This window comes from Coturnix japonica, chromosome 1, assembly GCF_001577835.2.
Source record: "Coturnix japonica isolate 7356 chromosome 1, Coturnix japonica 2.1, whole genome shotgun sequence".
Classification (NCBI taxonomy): Eukaryota; Metazoa; Chordata; class Aves; order Galliformes; family Phasianidae; genus Coturnix; species Coturnix japonica.
In genome coordinates this window covers 103109019-103129994 of record NC_029516.1, presented here as the reverse complement: position 1 = coordinate 103129994, position 20976 = coordinate 103109019, and the positions used below count along the sequence as shown (strand labels likewise).

Genomic DNA, 20976 nt, shown 5'->3' with positions numbered 1-20976 from the left:
ATATTGATCTGTTTTCTCAGTCGTTTTTCTTAACTTCACTTTTCAACAAGTGGAAAACCTCAGGAAGAAATGTATTATTTGTATTCTGAGGAGAGCTGAGTACTATTTCTGGAATACTTCTTTTATATATAATGAACAGGATTTATCCCCATACAGAGACCAGAACATTCTCTTTATTTCCCCCCTCCCAGTGCTCTCCTTTAGGCTCTGGAAGTAAACATTTAAAAATGCATGCTGTTAGTGGGTTGCGTAGGACTATGCCTCTCTGTCAGAGCGAACACTGTGATCAATCACATCGGGCTGTTCGTACTTACAGTCATCTTCCACTTCCTCATACCAAAGCACGTGAGCAGACATGAAATTTCTCCACAAAACGGAGGAAAAGAAAATAACAGTGAAATGTTTCTTGGCAAAGTATATTCCCACTTTGCTGCTTCAGTCGCTTTCAAATGAGGCTCGTCCCTGCAGATTGACAGCTCTGTGTGTTCCCACCTTAAACCCCGGTAAGTTCGCAGGGCAGCACACAGCAGGAGCCCCGGTGGGATGGAGCCGGCAGGATCTGCGCTGGGCAGGGCGAGCCGGGGATCCTTGCTGCCACCCAGCCGGCACAGTAACTCGTGCCCTGCTCTTTGGAGGCCCCTACATGTTTCAAATTCCAGGACTTGCGCAGAAGCAATGCTCAGTGCTTCCTTCAAAACGAAGTTGATTTCCCATAATAGGACAGCCCATGCACTCTACATATAAGGCTCTGCTTCTAGGGTGGCATGTGTAGTGGATTTAAATTAAGTGTTGCGGGTTTGCAAAGAGTGTTTAATGCAGCAGAGTGGAGTGAAGATATTTCTTTTGTCCAACTGCCTTTAGTCTCCTGTGTAGGAGATCTCCCTCTCCATAGCCAATGATCCACTGCCCATCCCCAGACAGAAGCCTCCCTGTTTAGGAGAGGAGTAGCAGCTCTCTGGTGTTCAGTCACTCCGTCCAAGCCCAGACTTCTGGGATTCCAACCACTCTGCTAAGCAGAGGAAGAAATAAAAAAATAAAAATTAAAAATTAAAAAACGAAAGAAAGAAAGAAAATAATTCTGTTCCCAAACTGTGTAAATACAAACACAGGTTGCGATAAGTCTGTACCAGCTTGGAGAGAAGAGAAACTATTGACTTACATTTGACCTTTCCACTCCCAACAAAACCATGCAGTACTGCTGCTAGACACAGCCTAGGAATAAGTTGCAGAAGAAACAAGGAGTGCACAGAAACATTCCTTAACTCCCAAACCTCCAAAGCTGCATATCCCAAGCAGGCGAAACCTGGGCTCGCCCTTTCTTCTGCATCAGCACAAGGCCTCCTTAGTTTCTACGGGAAAGGAAAACAGGCATCCACAATAATACTTTAGAACTGGACTGCAGCTCCTCAACGCAAGCCCAGACTTTCATATGGCTACTTTCTAGAATATATATACTTCATAACACACATATGGCCATAAGGAATCATTATTAATTCAGTGCTTCATTTGAAAAGTCATTTGAAAGAACACTCACTTTGCTCATTATTCTTTACAGAATCATCTTAAAAAAAAATAACCAATATGCTACTCTGCTGTCAAGCCTGAAGAGTCCTAATGGTGATTACATACTTGTAAGTAAAATCCCGGATTATACAGAAAAAAATAAACATAAAAATGAACTGCATAATATACCTTTATGGCCACTGGTATTTTCCACATCGGTAGTCAAATTAATACCCTGGAGAACCTGGATGTACAGTACATGCCAGCAGACTCCTAAGGATTAATTTGCAGTCCACAGGAACTGCAAGTCATGAACTGATGTAGAAAATAATCTGGAGCGAAACAGAGCACTCTGTGACAGCAGCAGCATTTTGATTATTTGAGGGAGAAGTGAACCAAGCAAACTGAAACTGCCTATTGTGCAAAAGTTCTTCTAAAATATTCACAGTCACCCTTGATAACACATACTGATAATAATTGAGGCCCAGGAACCTATGCACTTGACCAAAAGCAAAAGCCATCTCGAGAGTAGATCCCTAGTACTGGAATTGTGATCCTCCTGACTCCTATCCAATTCAGTCTTCCAAGGTGACAAATTTTCTATTCAAAACTTTTCAGGTACCTAAAGTATGACTAGAGGGCCTTATCCTTGACAGAGCTCTGCAGTGTGCCTCATACTTAATTCCAGTCATGGCCCACTGAATTCACACGGAGTATTCATCTTCTCTGATGCAATATTTGAGACCACCAGAGAACCTCAGACCAGGCTCTGCAGGAAATATTACTTGATACTTTCTTCTAAAACATAGCTCAAATAAGTGGCTGGTGACAATATATACAATAGCTGGCATACCAAACAATCCTTCACATGCAGGAAACACATTTTTGCTACCTTCTTCTTGCAGGGAGTATACAGCACCTTGAGAGAGCCCCAGGTGATCAGAGAGGCAGAGAGGTGCAGAAATAAATATTCAGCCCAGAAATATTCCCCACCTGCTACCAAAACTTCATCACTCAATGGGAAAAAATTCAAGATCTGTTGGACCACAGTACTGTTTGGGTATAGCAAAAGTCAGTATTCAAACCTGTGGGTTTTTCTTTTTTTCAGCTATGCTTTCTGGTTTGTTTGGGTTTTTTTGTTTGTTTGGTATGTTTTTTTGTTTGTTGTTGTTTGTTTTGTTTTTTTTTTTTGTTTATTTGTTTTTCAGGAGAGGGTGTTTTTTTTTGAGAGAGAGGTTGAGAAGCTTTTAAAAATTAAAGACTACTTTCAGCACTGGTTTCAACACAGAAACTTCAACTCTATTGAACAGATGTTTGATATGCATCTGCCAGTCCCCGCTGGCCAACACAGCATACATTTATAATGCATGTATAACCTGGAACTGAGTTCATGATTTTGACACACCAACTTTCCTTGAATATAGTTGCTGTTGGTGTTGTTTTCTTTTGCTTGAACTCGTATTAAAAACTTGAACTGTCTTCAAAAATAGAAAGCAAGCCACAGCCCCGCTGTAGATCTCTGTCAGATAATTTCTCTATGCCCAATCAATGCCAGGATCAGAGGCTGCCTGTCATGCCATTCCTTCTAGTATGGCACTGTAAGGAGCAGGCTCTGACCAGCAGCACTACTGCTGAGCGCTCTGAGATTGCAGTGCCTGGGCTACAGCTGTGGGGAAAGGAGCCTGGAAGCCACAGAGAGGGTGGGCAATCTAAAAAATCTGGAAGAATAAAGAGGCATATTTTTTTAAAAAATTAAAGAAATAATAAAAATAAAAAACAGCTGCAGTTCTATTTTAATGCTGTCTTCCTCTTTCAGTAATGGGTTAAATGATTCATCTGCTCTGCAGTAATGATTAGGGTGATTTTCTGCTGTTCATTAACACTTAGAGAAGCTGTTTATTTTGCTGCTTGAGAAGTCCTTTCAAAACCCACGTGTTGATAAAGTAAAAAATAATTCCTTTCTAATAGCAAAAGCATGACAGGAATGCAAAACTGGAGACAATTCAGAAGAACCCAGTAACAATTTGAAAACAAAGCCTAACAATAAACTGCCTGACCGGGGACTATTTAGGAGGATGGATTCAGTAGACATTGGATAAAATGGGAAATTTTAGGTTTGATTCAAGAAATATTAAGATATTACAGTCGTTGGAATAAATTATATGGGAGGACAGGTCCCCAGTTAGACATAAATAAATCAAATAAGAAGTTGATGTTAATGGCCTCCGATTAACTGATCTTCTATCTCAGTGCAATTTAGTATAATATAAATGCAAAAACAAAAACAAAAAAAGAAAATCCACATCACAGTTTCATTTATATCATCTAACTACATTTCCTTTTCTGTTAAGAGATAAAACAAGAAAATAACAAATAGGTACCATGCCACATGGAACTGATTTACAAATCTCTTATGACTTTTCAGACATCCCACAAGCAAATGTTGTCTGCCAATTCAACATCAGGCACAGTGCTTACAGCATAAATCTAAGACATGATATTTTGATTATAATTCCAGAAAACATTTCAACCTTTATTCTATCATGTTTTTAAATCCTTGCCAAAGCTGACCTAAAAATAAAAAAAAAAATTAACACAAGACTGTCACTCAGATCAACCATTAAGCTCACAACACAGTCTCTTCTGTGCTCTTGCCAGTATTTGCAAATCTATCACATCAGTCTGTGTGGGAAGTGCTTAGCTCTAGGGACTATGGGACTGATGCAAAGGGAGAAGTGGGATGGGAATCTTTTAAGCACTAATGCACAGCGTGTGGTTTTGCCCTGGTGGTATATTGGCTCTGAGTATTTTTATCATTCACTTCCTGTCATGAAAAAATACCACTTGCATGTCAACAACAGAGAGAAAAAAAAAGTCAACAGCTTTATCACAACAGAAATAAACACGGAACTTCTGATTTCCCTATGAAAACAGCAAGAAAAAAAAGAAAAACAAAAATCTTCCTAACATGAGTAACCAAAGCAGAATTTCTTACTTTCATTTCTCTGCCTATTTTTACTTCAAAAAGAAATATACTGTAGAGTTTGTTAGTACAGGTTGCAGTGTTTTTCTTTTCTCCATATGCTTATTTGATCTGTAGACCAGAAAGTAAAAGACAAAAAATCCTTTGCTCTAAATTCTGAAGGAAGCAGTAAGTTTTGTTTTTTAGATTAGCAAACATTAACTAATTTAATACCTGAAATTTTGTAATCAGTATAACAAGGAAGGCAAAGGCCTCTCATATGCAAGTGGTTGTTAAAAAACACACACTTTTTAAGTCAATATAGTTCTATTTCATACAACACTTCTGCTTGAAGCAATACTTTAACATATGAACCAGCATAATATTCCACTACTGTGTCTGTTTTCTCTCCAATCTATCTCATTCATGCCATAAAGCTGCGGAATATGGTTTACCTCCATTCTGGAGAACATCTAGCAAAAAAAAAAAAAAAAAAAAAAAAAAAAAAAAAAAAAAAAAAAAANAAAAAAAAAAAAAGACAAAAAAGAAGGCTGGACACATTTCTTACTAGTTTAACAAAAGCAATATTCAGGAAAACAGTAGTAATCATCCTCTTTTGGAAAGCTTCAACTAAAGTTATTCTATGATTCTATCACTCTAAAAACCAAATAGTACTTTTAATTTATGGGAAGTCTCTTCAAGGCCAGGTCCCAAGCAGATTTAGCATGGCTGGATTTGCTGCCTCTATTTTCCCCACACGGAATGCTTTTGCTGTGTAAATCTTTATTCTCAGTCTGACATGCAGAAACTTCTACCACAGCAGAAGTGAAATCAATCTAAAAAGAAGCCAGTTGGATCAGAGTACTCATGAGATGCACTGAATCCTTGAAAGAAAATGTAAGAAAGGACAGTGAATTATATATAAGAACTAATATTTAGAGTATAAAGAGAAGAAGGAGGGTTGAATTACTAATATATACATGGTTGGAGTTGAAGTAATAAAGAAACAGAATTACTCAGTTATGCTACAAAAAAATCTGGTATTTATCTCTCCAGAGAGGCTCAAATGATCAGAAAGGAGAACAACTTATAACTAATATCCCTTTTTTCTAGAAGTGTTAAGTGTACCCAAACACTAAAAGCATTCAACATAATCTACAGTTAGGATCCTCCTTCAGAGTATTTGACAGCCTAAATTGGGCCCCTGCCTCAGACTGCTCTCTGAGGGAGTGAGCTTGGCTATGGCTTTCCATGAGCTTTTTTGGCTCACTTAAGGTTGGCTGTCCAAATCATGAGAAAACAAGATAAGGTTTGCCCGTGTTCAGCCTGTTCTCTCAAAATCAAAAAGAAGAAACTCAAGGCACAGAGACTAAAGGTGAACATCACACCATGTCCCCTAGCTTAGCTGAAAACTTTTCAGTAAAGTTATATTTTCAGAGTAGCTCCAAAATTTACCGAACCACAGAATACTCTGCGTTGGAATGGACCAAACTTGATGAAAGGATCATCGAGTCCAACTCCTGGCTAATAATGACTATTACTGTTATCACATGTAAATAGCAAAACACTAACTTTTTTGCACACACTCACATGGATGATGAAGAAAGAGTGCACACACATAAACAAGTGCTGGTGATACTAAAATACATAGGTGGCCAAGAAGGCCAGCGGCATCCTGGCCTGTATAAGAAACAGTGTGGCCAGCAGGAGCAGAGAGGTAATCATCCCTCTGTACTCAGCTCTGGTGAGGCTGAATCTTGAGAACTGTGTTCAGTTTTGGGCTCCTCACTACAGGAAAGACACTGAGACCCTGGAACATATCCAGAGAAGGGCAATGAAACTGGTGAGGAGTCTGGAGCACAAGTCATATGAGGAGAGGCTGAGGGAGATGGGATTGTTTAGTCTGGAGAAGAGGAGGCTTAGGGAAGACCTCATCATACTCTACAACTTCCTGAAAGGAGGTTGTGATGAGGAGGGGCTTGGCCTCTTCTCCCAGGCAACAAACAGGACCCAAGCAAATGGGCACAAGTTGTACCAGAAGAAGTTTAGACTAGACATAAGAAGGAACTTTGATTTCTCTCAGAGTGGTCAGGTACTGGAATGGCTGCCTAGGGAGGTGGTTGAGTGTTTAAGAGGCATCTGGATGAGTAGCTACAAGAGATGGTTTAGTGGTTTGTTGTAGCAGTGGTAATGGGAGGATGGTTGGACTACATGATCTTGTAGGTCCTTCCCAACCTTGTCATTCTGTTATTCTATGATTCTGTGATACGTGCAATTTATCTTTTATGAGAAGACAATTCAACAAAGCTGAAAACAATTACAAGCCCTAACCAGTAAGAAGAAAGAACTGAAGCAAAAAAACATGAACAACGATTAGAAGATGTTTGAAAACATTGTCTAGGCACCTATCTGACATTATTAAACAAGAAATTCCTCTACTTAAAAACAAATTGCAAACAAAACCAAGTATAACCAAATTTAGTCCAGAAGGGAAACAGTTGCTACCAATAATAATAATAATAATAATAATAATAATAATAATAATAATAATAAAATAATAATTAAAAAAAAAAAAAGCAAATACTTTTCAGGAAAAGAGCATAAAATTCCGAGCTGATTGCAAAAAATATCAATAAAAACTGAGAGTTAATTGTGAACCAGAGTCAGCAATCCATACATAGGAGACAGAGAGACAGAGAATCAGAGAATCCACCTAGGTCTGCAGGCAAGCTGTATCAGCTCTGCTAAAAACAACTCAAGGTCACTTCGCATAGCAAATGTGTTTGCTGCTAACATAAACACAGATTTCTGTAGGGAAACACAACTCAAACTCCAGCTGCCTAAGTAGTACTCCTGTCACCTCATCATGTACTCCCTGAGTTCCAGTCAGTGTTTCAGCTGTGGCCAATTCTGACACTACACCATGAAAGCCTTAGACAAATTAGAGAGCATTTAGCATCACAGATATTCAAGCAGTCAAGCTTTCTTTGTAAAGAAAAACTGAAGGAACTACAGTGTTTAGTCTGGAAAGGAGGAAAAGCAAAGGGGTATACAGCTGCTGCTATGCACTGTGCAAAGTTGACAATGTTCTATTATTGTTCACATGTAGCAAGAAGGACCTCATTTGGGTAAAGCTAACTTGTCTCTGGTATCAGGAGAAAATTGTGAGAGCATCATTACATACAAGAAAACACAGCCCTGTAAGCTGAATTTTCTAAGAAAAAATTAAGAAATTCTTTCAAGTGTAACAAAGGACATTTAGTCTACCTCAACCCTTGCAATAGAAGAAATCTAATTTATCTCACCTCAGTATTTCTGTAGCTCTCCTAAACATGAGTTACAGACTAGTTAATACACCCTGTCGCATACATTTCAAATTTGTATTCATCTCAGGCAAAATTAATTGTGCTGATAAAGGAGAGCAGTCCAATGGATACAAGAGTACAAAGGCAATCTGGAGAGCTACGTTTCATTAGCAGTACTGCCTGTCACTCATCGTTGGACTTCATTTTCTTTTTTTATTTCTCATGTAGATAATGAAGAACATACAAGCTAAACAAGTGCTAAACACTACCATGATTAATTACTGTTAAAGATATGTGACAAGCAGTTTAAAATATAGGACTGTTAAGGGCCCACGTTTTAATTACATTGATTTCACCTTAAGTCCCCCACATGACTATTGCTCAAAGCCATAGTTACAATGGCAAAAGACTGTCACATTAAATCTTTGAAGACTGGGTTATTTTGACAGCAAATTATGGTGACAAAATTCTGTTAGTTTAAGTCTAATGAGACATTACTACACACACTAGGATGAATGTTAAATTATTTCTGTGCAGGTCTATATGCAGGTTAGTACATAAAGATGATGGCAAAATGAGGTTACTGCAAGTCTGCGGAGTTGACATTACAAATGTCAAGATGATCGCACAGTGCTACTGCTACAAGCGAACTGTGGATAAAAAATAGGACACTAAACACCAAAATGTTTTGGGGGAATGTAAAAATAAACTCACGTAAAATAAAAATAAAATTTGAATCAAGGCAAAAGACATACTGAATACTACTGCTTCAAACCAAAACCTTGCCAAATTGGCCAGTGTTATCAGGAGGGTGAAAAGTCAGGATGCCTTATAATTAATTGTGAATAAATAAAACAGTGAATTACTATCTGCACCACTAGGAAAACCTTTCTACTAATAAGAAGCAAATGACTTTACAATAAATATCATATAATAAATGTATCACATCACATAATAAATATAAAAGAGATAGTTTTCCGATTACATTTGGCACTGGTGCGGCCTCATCTTGAATACTGCATGCTGCTCCACCATATTGAAAGGATGTAAGAGTTGCTATGCTCTACTCCTGAGAGCCTATGGCAAGACACTTGAGAACAGCACAAAGCTGTGTCAGAGAATGGTTAGACTGGACGTTAGGATAAATTTATTTATACTATGAAAGTGGTCAAACACTGGAAAAGAATTCCTAGCAAGGTGATAAAAGCCCTAGGCCTGGCAGTGTTCAAGAGATATTTGGACAAAGCCCTCAGCAACATGGGCTGACTGTTGGTTAGCCCCAAAATGGTCAACCAAGTGGATCCCATCTCTGTAAGACCCTTCCAGGTGAACTGTTCTATTCTGTTCTGTTCTAACTATTAAGATTTTTTGAAAAAGGCTTTGAGATAACCATCCTGAAAAAGAATCTCTTTACATCAATGAATTCCTTTCTGAATTTACTGATATTAATATATTCCTCTCTTCCAATCTCCTGCAGTTACGAACTAACTCCAAACACATATTTAACAATTATTTATCAATTAGGCCATAAAGAAATTAGTCCATTCTCAGGTAAATTCAAATGTGTAGGATCTACAACATTCTAAGATTAACTAGATTACACATTCAAACTACTAGTTATTCACACTATTTTAGATGATTAGAAAACTAAAAAGCACACTTTCCTAATGCAGTGTTTAACTAGGGATTGTAACGTATCAGAATAAAGAAACTAACCCCAAAAGTGAAAAAGTATTCTTTTTTTTCAAGTTCTTTCTCCCAACTTTCTAGCTACTGCTAAATACAAGAGGGGCACTTGATTTCTAGTGTGGCAACAGCAGGTAATCATGTATTCCTTCAAAAGACTGGCATATCTACCAATATATATATATATTTTTTCCACTAAAATAAGAGAAGCACTCTATCTTCTTATCGCTCTAAATATGTGATCCCCAATTCCTGATCAATTACAGTGGTGAACTAAAAGTGTTTTGGTTAAATAACAGGCTTTTTCAAGGAGTTCAGGCAGTGCCTGACCTTTAGTACAAATCATGAATAATTTTCTTTCATCCAATACAGAGAAAGATGAAAAATGTACTTTTCTTGCAAATTTAGTGTTATTTTGTTGGGCAAACCTTAGTCAGCAAAACAACAGAATGACAAACTCATGTTAAAAATAAATTTAAAAGGCAGCTCATTGTAGAGATATGCACAGAGTAGCTGGAGATTTTTCAAGGTTTTTGAAATAGTTTAATGGCTAGTAAATTATAGTCAGAGTACAGGAAAGCAGATACAGATGGTAGGTACAGATTAAGATATCTTCATAACGAAAATTGCAACAGTCCTTATCAGTGCATAAATGCATTAATAATTAACTATATAACATTTTTTTAATGAAGATGCATAAATAAAATTTGAAGGCAAGTACATTTTAGAAGTCAGGAAAATCAGTACAGCCAACTACTAGCTAATTTGTCTAACTGCAGTGAACTTACGTCAATTGAAATTAATTGTGGATCTGAACCGTAGCATAAGAAAGGAAGCATAGACTGAAAGAGGTAAGGGAAAAACCATGAAGTGCACCTTCACACTGTCATCTGATTAAAATGGGCTTTTTTTAGCATGTTAGTTACTGATGTAATGCTTATGCAAATGTCTGTGTTATTCAGTGTGATGGTTAACAAAAATCCAAAGGGATTGTGTGCTGTGGGTAAACAACTGGTTTCTCTAAACGCATTTCATTTAAGTTCCAAATAGAACTGGGGTAGCTTTATTAATAACACAGAAAACAGTAATAATTGACAGGTTTTGTTAAAGATTCTCATACACGCAGCCTTATTTCTTTCATGAGCAAAACACACCTCAAGATATTTTTATGCAGTAAATCATAGATTATCCACATTACATAAGTAAAACTAGTTGTTATATTAATGCTTAGGAGATAAGGAGAAAGTAAACAAACAAACAAACAAACAAACAAAAACAAAAAAAAACCAATGAAATAAATGAATCCATGTAAAGACAGAGAAAACAACTTGTCTCATGTAGAAGACAACATCGGCAGAAGATTTGGAATTATTGGTTACAACTCCTGTAGACTTTTCAGAGAGACACAGGTGTTTGAATTTATAAGTCCCATACTACCTTTGGTGCTTCACTGTAATTCACCTGTCCTATATTTTCTTCTTCCATAAACACTAGGTGAGAACCATCAGCCCAAGCTGGTAGCAGCCACTGTCAAACATTTCAAATGCATGTTTAAGCACCAGAGTTCTTCCCTATCAGTTCAGCCCAAGTAATAGCTTGCTTTTTCAATTTAACACAGAAAAAAAATTTTTTCACATTAAAGAATTCTGTCAATCTGCAATCAATTCAGTGACATTTTTCCCTAGTTTTATAAACAAACTTTAGTGGTCTTCTCATAACGTCATTCATTTTCAGAACACAAATGAAAAGTGAAATCAAGGCTACCAATACAGTTGGGGAAAAAAAAAAAAAAAAAAGAAAAAGAAAAAAGCCTGTAAATCCAAAATACACAAATAAAGTAGAAATAGTTTAATTAGTTTAATTGTACATATTCCAAGAACAAATTACACCTAAAACCACACTAAGTACACATAATAAGTTAAAATGTTTCAACATCAGATCAATAAAAAGTATCAAATGCAATATCCATTTTTTTGCTTGAACAAATGACTACTTAAAAAAACAAAAAAGAAAAAAAAATAGGCAAAAATGTTTGGCTTTCTCAAACATGTATGTCACCTGTCACATTTCACAGCAATCACTACCATGGACAGTTAACCTACGAGCAACATTTAGGCCATTAAGTGGATGGTAAAAATAAAAAAAAATTAAATTAAAAAAAAAAAATACAAATGAGCCAAGTTTTCTCATGGTCCTAAAGTTATTTAGGGAAACAAAAATGAAAGTTGCCTGCACAGAGATGCAGAATCATCTCAGAGTGTCAAGTAGGTGATAAAAAAGACAGATTAAATTCAATATCGAGAATATGTCAAGAAAAAGAAATCTCAAATTTACGTACTCAGAATGGGTTCCGAACTACTTATTGTCACTCAGGAAAGGGATTGTGAGTTATAAAGGGTCTATGAAAATATCAGCTCCATCTTCGAAGCTGTCAAAAAGCAAATCAAATGCTGGCTATTACTATGACAAAAATAGAGATCACCATACACAATATCATTATAATATTATTTAAAGTCTTCAGATGTTCATTCTTTGAAAACTGTGGGTTGTTCTACTTCCCCTACCACCAAAACTATAATATCAGAAAAAGTAAGGACAACAGAAATGACTGAAGACTAGAGAGAAATGTCTTCCCTATGAAGAATGACTTAAGAGTCTTCAAGGTAACGTGAGGGGAGTGTGAATGAGCACAGAAATTGGCTCCTCTCAACCTGACAAAAAGGAAGACATTGCTTACTGGTGGTACATAAAAGAGTGCAGAGACTGCATCCAGGGACCAGTTGTCTAAACCAATGTCAGTAATGGGTTGAGCCTTAGATAGGCAGGAACAAATCTAGGAAGTCCTGGTATCATCACTGAGAGTTCTGCAAGACCAGCAGCTTATTGTGCAGAATGGACAAGAAAGAACCGACCCAATGGTGGAAAACCCTCTGTGTGCTGGGAGCAAATCAGAGGATGTCATTTTGCTGCTACAGAAACCTGCTGTGTGTAACCTGAAGGGCTCTGTGAAGTTCTGATCTCCATGAGGATGCTTCAGAGTTAGAGTAGAGCAATATTTAAGTACTTGGGGAAACAAAGCCCCTGTGTTGAGCAGCTGAGACTCAAACATTTGGGACAGATCAGTTGGAGAGGAGATGCCTCAGGAGAGATAGCAGTAGGGTTTCAAAAGCATGAAGGAAGATGCATACCAAAGTTATTTACTCATAAATCTTTAAACACAGCAACTTATAGTCCTAGGTCAGTTTAAAATGCATCAAGAATGTAGTTCTTTAGCCACTAGGTTGTTGGTTTCTGGATTCTGCTGCCCAAGAAGATCATGAAGATGCATCTGTGGGCTGGTTTAAAATAGGATTAGATAACTTCATGGATAAAGAGATGTATAAACAGATACTAAATGGCATAGGACAGAATGTAACCTCTAGTGATTTAACAGAATAATTGCAGATGCAGGGGAAAGATAAAAATAAATGGGCCTCAGAATGTGGTCAGGCTCATATACTCTGACTCACATATCCTGTTGCCATCTGCTGAAACAAATAATTCTCAATTGACTACTGGTCTGACCAAGTAGGACATTTTGTATGAACCTAAGTAATTTGAAAAATGAAGAAGTACAAATCACTAAACAATGAGTCTTAATAGAAAATGAACATAATAATATTTCAATGTCTCTCATAGCACAAGAAAAAGATAGGAAAGAGAGGAAAAATGAAAGAATATCAGCAACTGGTTCATTCAAAACTGATATAAAGAAGTACTTTTTCACATGGCATTCAGCCAGATAATAGGGCTCTGATCCCAGAGGCTATGGATGCCCAAAGTTCACATCCTCTATCTACTGGTAAGCTATGCTGAGAGCTCAGGTTTCACCCCAGTGTGTAGCAGTGCAGCACCAGCAGCCAGTTATGATGGACATTCCTCAGAATCTGAACAGTTCTTAAAGAAAAGAACTATCCCCTACTTATGTCCCACTTTTAAGCATGGGGTGACATGTGGCAGACAAGGTCTTACTGATTCTTTTCACCAGCACGGAATTGGACATTTCTTTACTGATCTGCTCTAGTGCCTCTCAGGCAAAATGCTGCCAATAAGTTTTGATGGGAATAGTACAACACAGGTTAAATCTCTGGTATTGTTCTCATCTTTTGTTCTACAGCCACCTCTGAATTTATGATTGTTGTATGTTTTAGTACAGCAATGTTTGTGTGACAAAACATTAAAGAGCTTTCAACTTCTTTACCATATATCCTGATTCCAATAATGCAGCTGGAAGAATGCTCAAGATCAGCATTCAAATTCTCAGCGTGGAGGCAATATTTCATTTCAGTTGAGAGGAAAAACAGTATGTCATTTTTATAACCATCAGTTCTTTGGGTTTTCTGCTTTCTGGATTTCGTTTTTCCAGTATGAGAGATTTTGCTGTTTCAATGTAAACAACTGAATGTATCAGGAACAACCCAGATAAGAGTGTGAGCAAGAAAAAAATAATTGTCTACTAAAAAAAGTTATAAATTTTGTTCACCTTTTCCACAGTTTTTCAAGAAAGAAAAGATATAATTCCGTAAGACATTGCAATGTAGTCATAACTACATGATGCATTCTTGACAAAGCTATAACTGATTTTGAATATTTAGTTCATACATTTACATTCAGGAGAAAAGACAGATACCAGAATTAATGAGACATGTGGGACAGAAGTCCTTGATTTAAATTTCCAAAACTTCATAAGGAATCAAAAACTGCTCATCATCTCTGAGACTTCATTGTTTAAAAGAAAATATCAAACTTTGCTTCCCAACTCTCAAGCTGACAGTACTTCAGAAATATTTCCTAATTATGCAGTCACTGTACAAAACAACCTTGTTTACTACCGTAATATTTTATATGTTCTTCTTTCTTCCTACCAAATGAGTACAGTTGTCTGAAATCCCAAAGCATGAATCATGTACACACACATCTCTGTGGAACTCAGTTCATGGCATAGGAGAATAAAATGTTAATTGCATTTCCAACATTCATTACTAAAGGAATTGAAATAATACAGTATTTTATTTAAAATGCTGTGACTTCCCCTTCTTACAGAGGCTTCATTAGAAGGAAGTAGTTATCCTTTAGAAGTAACCATCATAGAATCATAGAATCACTCAGGTTGGAAAAGATCTTAAAGGTCACCAAGTCCAACCACAACCTAACCATACTACCCTAACAACTCTCAGCTAAATCATGTCCCTGAGCACCACATCCAAACAGCTCTTAAACACATCCAGGGACGGTGAATCAACCACCATCCTGGAGAGCCTATTCCAGTGTTTAACAACCCTATATGTAAAGAAGTTTTTCCTGATATCCAAACTAAACTTACCCTGGCACAACTTGAGGCCATTTCCCCTCATCCTGTCACCTGCCACCAGTGAGAAGAGAACAACCCCGCTCTTGCTGTAAGCACCTTTCAGGTACTGGAAGAGAGCAATAACGTCTTTCCTCAGCCTCCTTTTTCCCAGACTAGACAGCCCCAGTTCCCTCAGTCACTCCTCATAGGGCATATTCTCTAAACCCTTTACAAGCCTCGTTGCCCTTCTTTGGACCTGCTCCAGCACCTCCATTTCCTTTCTGTACTGAGGTGCTCAAAACTGAAAACAGTACTCAAGGTGAGGCCTCACCAGTGCTGAGTAAATAATGAATTAAAGAACACAACAAAATGAATGGTAAAGTGTATATATGTGTTTGGGTGTACGTGTACATACACACATTCAGATATATACACGCATGCACACATAACAAGTTTTAAATCAGAGTTGATATTTTAGAATACCTAAACAGTCATGGAATGTGGGGAGAAACTGTAAATATTCAGAACTTACTGCCATATAAAGTCTGACAGAAATAGGGTAGCTATATGTGGTGCTAGAATTGGCTTCTAGGTATCTCAGTTTAAATGTATTTAGAAATAGGAGAAAGCTTAAAAACATTGAATTATTCTACATAGATACAATCCAGAAAAGTACTCAAGTGCTTATTCACTAAGGGATAAACATATTGCCCTTCCTGGTCGACAAACTGCATAAAACAGCTAACAGCTTGGAGCTTCTTAATGCACAGTCATCAGCCTGGTCACAATTCAGTGATGGATAATGCAACTCATGAACTATTTTATGTGCCCTTTGAGCTGACAGTTCTTAAATTTCTCAACTAGGGAAACTGCTAATCTATCAGTCCTTGAATCATCTGTGTCTAATCCTTGCACAGGAAATATTTTCTGACATCATCAACTTAATCAGTTATTGCACAATGGGCAATCTCTTCCTACAGGAGACAACATTGAGAAGGTATGATGGAATATTTTGCTACTATAGGAATATTACTATAGGAATACTTGGGTTTTCCCCTTTATCATTTCTGACCTATTAGGCCTTAGTGCCTAATACAGCTCAGAAAATTTCACTGATGGGCATGTCTTGGCCATTACAACTAGATGATTACCTGTGGTGTGATCATAGGATATGTTATAAACAACTGCTTGTAATATATTAACTGCAATGTATGCCCATCTCTTAAGATGTTATCAGTATGTATCTCAAAATTAAATCCCTACAATACTGTTTTTGTATACGTTTCATCAGAATATTCATGCAGCAATCTGAAATTACAGCCGTGTACTCATCTTCAAGGCAATCAAATATTTCAGTTATCTTGGTGGTTTGTCCACATGGGGAACTTTGCACAAAGGAAGGCTGAATTTGAATTTACTGACAATTACTTTCAGCAGACTCCTAATGTGGACACCACAACATGAAGAAGTTCTTCTGTCTTAACTTAGGTGCTGGTGTTATCTTACACAGAGGTGCTTTTGGGGCTCAATAAAAAGTGTCAGATGAGCGTTAAGCTATTTGTGCACTGTAAAAAAAACATTAGTGTTTTGTTTGCCTTTCTCCGCTTGCAGATATGCCCTTATGGATTATCTCTCTGTGTCCTTCAGTTCCTTTCCCCTTCAGCCTCACATCTGCTATTTAAAAATAAATAGCCTTCCATCGTAAGGTAAAGATTTACAGGCTCCACCAAAAATATCCTAAGTTTCAAGTTCAAGAGAGGCCGAGGTCGTCATGCATTAAGCCTGTTTTCACTTCCCTGATCCATTCTGCAAGAAGCCTATATTAAGAAATTCTTTTCATGACAAAAAGAAGCTGTAAACCCAGTGTCCTAAAGGCATCTGTTAAAAATGGTTTCCTCAATAACTAGCATTGCCAATAATATGTCTTATGAACAAAGAGCTGTCAAATGCAGTAGGAAAACTTTCATGAAAGAGATGCATCCTCCAGACAGAAAGCATGAGCCATTCCAGAACTTTTCAAGAAATACTCTGTGGCCAATTCTTAACTTTAGCAGAAGTGCCTCCCTTTGAGCAGGCCTTATAAAATTATTAATAGTTAAAAAATTCCTCCAAGATCCAAAAAAGAAGAAAAATTTAGAATTGTCTTTATATAATACAGAAATAACTTGAGTAAAGCATAAATGGGAGTTTTGGATGATAGTTTGACCACACGTGACATACCAAAGCTCATCATTTTCTATTAAATGTAGATCAACTCTGATAGGATACAGTGGTATGGAAAAAAAGAACACTTCTTATCTCTGCCACCTCCTTCTTGTCAGAAGGGCAATCCATAGAAAGGAGAGATTTAATCATGCTTTCACTGACTTCAGGGAAGGTGATGGCATCCATGCCCAGCTGCCCACCAGGCTCATTACAGTGGCTACTCTAATCTGTTCACCTGTGATTTATCTTTCTTTAGCATGGCCACAAGACTTCTAAGAAGGCTCTAGAGGTTTTGTAAAGCCAGGAGGGGCCCAAGTACTATGCAGGAGAGAATGGATATCAAGAGATGCCTCCCTAGGGGCTGCCTAGAAAGGCTGGGGGCTCCTCAGGCACTAGACCCCTGGGACCTCTGGTCCACTGGCTGTTGCCCACTTGGTTTAGATTTTCCTTAATACTGTACAGCTGCATGGTGTAAGGCCTGTTGCTACACGTACTTCTCTAAGGGGTGGTGATTAAAAGCCATCTTGGCCTAGGAGTTACACACAGCATTACAGGGTGAGATACCAGGGTGGTGGTATGATTAAGCAAAAATGAGGACATATCTTCATCATCCAACTGAATATAAACCAGGAAACAAGGAAGTGGGATTTTTTTTTTTTTTTTTTCCCCAGAGCCATGCACTGTAGAACTCATCTCTCCTTTTCCATCTGTATAATTGCAAGGTTATTTGTGTTTTGTTATAAAGTACCTGCAGCTAATTACAGTAATCAGGAAGAGATTTATTCTGCAAGGAGGAGCAACATTGGAGCTGGTGCTGTCTGTCAGATGCTGAAGCTCCCCCCCCCACTGCAGCTCAGGCATACCATCCGAGTCAGAGCCACACTTTGCTGTGTAATGAAGCAACCCAGAACTACTTATTCCCAGTCTCGAACTTAATTAGCGGTAGAGCAAGGCAACTAACTTGCAGTGAATAAGTTGACAGTTTTGCTTCTTTCTATTCATGAAACTTCCATGATTAGCACAAATCATTCTTCTAATTATTCACATTTAATTCACTTTATTATTAAAATAATATTTAGTCCACAGCTCATTCACCAGGAGCAAAAGTGTTATAAATGGGTTTATAAATTTTGAATATATGAGTAGATCACATGGCTCAGTGTGGAAGGCTCAGAATCAGAGTGCACAGACAATTATCTGCAACACTGGACCTCAAGTCATATTCCCTGCCTTATAATCTCACCACTGGACAAATACTGAATAAGTCGATTGTCCCTGGCCTATTTAGGCACTTCTGGAAAAGAAATATAACTGAGGTAGAAGTAATATGTGCAAGAGTTTGTAAGGGCAAAGCTAGGAATGATAAATACCAGGGTATTTCAAATATCATAGTTTTCACATAGGCTATGCTTTAAAAAGCTGGCAAACTCTGAGCTTGTAACGGATCTACTGTTCAGCACTGGGCTCACACAGGGATGCTTCACCTCAAAAGCATACTGATAAAGATATTCATAAATCTAAGCTGGCATCTGACAATCCAGTCCATTCAGTGTAACTCCTTCACATGCACACCTACAGGAACTTCACACTGAAAACAGCAGCTTTCTGCTCTGCTCACAAGTGCAAATGCTTTCTAAATCTCTCTTCCTAAAAATATCCCATTCTTCCACCATATTGCTTCCAACTGCAACTCTCCAGTTCCCTAGAGGCTAACAAAGTAGATAAATAAAGCTATTTCCACTAGAGGACTTAGTTCTGGAAAAGACCACTGATGGCAGCTGTGGTGCCCTTCCGGTGCTGCTGCTCCCCCTCAGCTCCTGCAGCAGGTGAGGGGAAAAAAAATCAGAGTGCTGATGGAACAGCAGTTGTGGGGTAAGGAATAAACACCTCAGTCCCTGAGGAAAAAGCACAGAGAAAACAGGAATACCTCCAGAGGGTCCCCAGTGGGCTACAGAGTGCTCCACGCCTCAGAGCAGGTCCTAGCCCAGCATGAACCACCCAGGAAGTCCTCATGTCAGTGCAGCACAGGCATGTGCCATGACATGACTGTGTCATCACAGGCCTGCTGCCCACAGAGGTCACCTTCTGAAAGGATTTTCTACTAATTGCTGTCAAACAGGCAGTGTTGAGCTACAAAAAATGACTTCTGGTCTTGCTTGGGAAACTGTATCTACCATCTTGTGTAATTCTTTCCAATATTTATGCTATCTTATTTGCACATTGTATACATTGTTTACAATATTTTTTCTAGTTCAGAACTAACTGATGGAAACACTGTAACATGTCGTAGAATAGATTTTCTCTCCCTGGAAATTGAAACATTTTTTACAAAAGCACGAACACACTTAGGCATATTCTCTTTTAAAAATCAAGACTGTAGGCAGAGCACGAACAACATGGTATAATGAGAAGTGAAAGGTATAAATGCTTCCCTGCTTTTAAATGGAAACCACATCTGTCCCCCCCCACCAGGTACAGAGCAGGCCAGAGAAAAGAAAAGCTTCTGCTGTTGTGATGGGCTTAGTCAAGTGGACAAGTCCTTCTGTTTGAGAGAAAAAAGCACACAGCCAAGGAGCCCAACCTAGTGGTCTTAGAGACACCTGTCTGTAAGATGCCCATAGTACCTCTTGCCATCAACACATCACCATCACTTTAATGAGTTGTTATGATCTGCTATATGGGAACTTCTGAATCATGGCCCAAACTTCTGATTAACCACCTGAGGCAAGCAATAAGTCAGCCCTGGGAGCACAGGTGAAGGCAACTCTCCTGTGCTACCAGAAGGGGTGGAGCCCAGCTCCACCTCTCCTAGACCCCATTTAAGAGCTGATTACCACTGGGGAAGGATCTCTTTTGGAGATTGCTCCTTGTGGAGAGTTTCAGCAAGCCTAGGGTAAGGGTGAGCTCTATCCATTCTTCACTAACATAACAACTTGTTTAGCCTAACTCTTCTGTATATTTCCTAATTATTACATCAGTATTTTGATTACACATCTGCCAACCACAACTCAACACTAAGATGAAGTTTTAACTTCAGCAACTATACAAAAAGCACTTTGCTAAGAGTTTAGTTACCATTCTTAGCCCTTGTCAAAGTTCAGCCCTCTGTAAACCAAAGTAAAATTATTTTACAATCAATCAGTCAAACAGTTGCATTAATTGTGCAATACCTAACTATGTTCAGATGTATCATGAAAATGCTGTTCCTGCTAATGTACTAATGCAGGATGGCTGTTCAGTTGCCTGTGTGATATTAGTTGATAGCTGTGACTTAATTTACAGAGGACAAGAGACCACACTGTAAAGGAACATGATTATTTTTCCTTTTATTGGTGGAAACTAAATAGAAATGAAAAGTAATGTGCCCTAAACCAGCTTGGATCAGGAAATGGCCAACAGGTCAACACAATAAAGTCTAATTTAAAAAAATAAATAGATTTTAAAAAGAAAAAGGGAAAGAAGGGAGGGTGCCAACTGTAGATAAGAATAACCGGTCACGTCCACAGTGATCTAAATAATTCAGTACACAAAATTAAAGTATGTTTCACATCTGCCACCATAAAAGATAAAGGTATCAAGTCTGCTTTAAAAGTATAATGATTATAGGAGAACACTTTTGATTCACACTTTAGCTTAGTTGGAGAGCTATCCCTGTGGTCCACACAAATAAACATCTCAAAGCCCTGCATTGAAAGAGCTCCAGCTGCAAAGGTTTAATTAACTCAATACAAGCAGCAAACTTTCAAGTGCCACCTGTTACCAATACACTGCTGTGGTGCCAAGTGATCAGTCAAGGTCTCTGCATCCATCAGCCACCTCCACCATGTGAAATGCACAAAGCTGTTGACTTTCTCACTTTTCCTACTTCTAACTAGTAACAGTCTCCCTGCCACTCACCCCTCATTGTCCAGCACTGCCCCATCTTCTTGTACTTCTGGGCTTGGGACAATGGTTTAAAAATCAACCCTTCCAGGATTCTAGGCTTT

The 20976-nt window shown here is 38.1% G+C and overlaps 1 protein-coding gene across 17 annotated transcripts in view; it reads right to left on the bottom strand.

Annotated features, from left to right (window-relative positions):
• The window catches only part of DMD (dystrophin), a 1014969-nt gene that overhangs the window by 948493 nt on the left and 45500 nt on the right, over positions 1-20976 (bottom strand). Inside the window, exon 1 of one of the 17 annotated variants that reach the window (XM_032449394.1) lies at positions 315-641. The exons of 15 other annotated variants lie outside the window; for them this stretch is intronic. In XM_032449394.1, the coding sequence (XP_032305285.1) occupies positions 315-357 (43 nt within the window). In that variant the 5' untranslated portion in view covers positions 358-641. Of the gene's footprint in view, positions 1-314; positions 642-20976 lie in introns of those variants that run through there. One more of the 17 variants, XM_015884294.1, reaches the window with a different exon arrangement.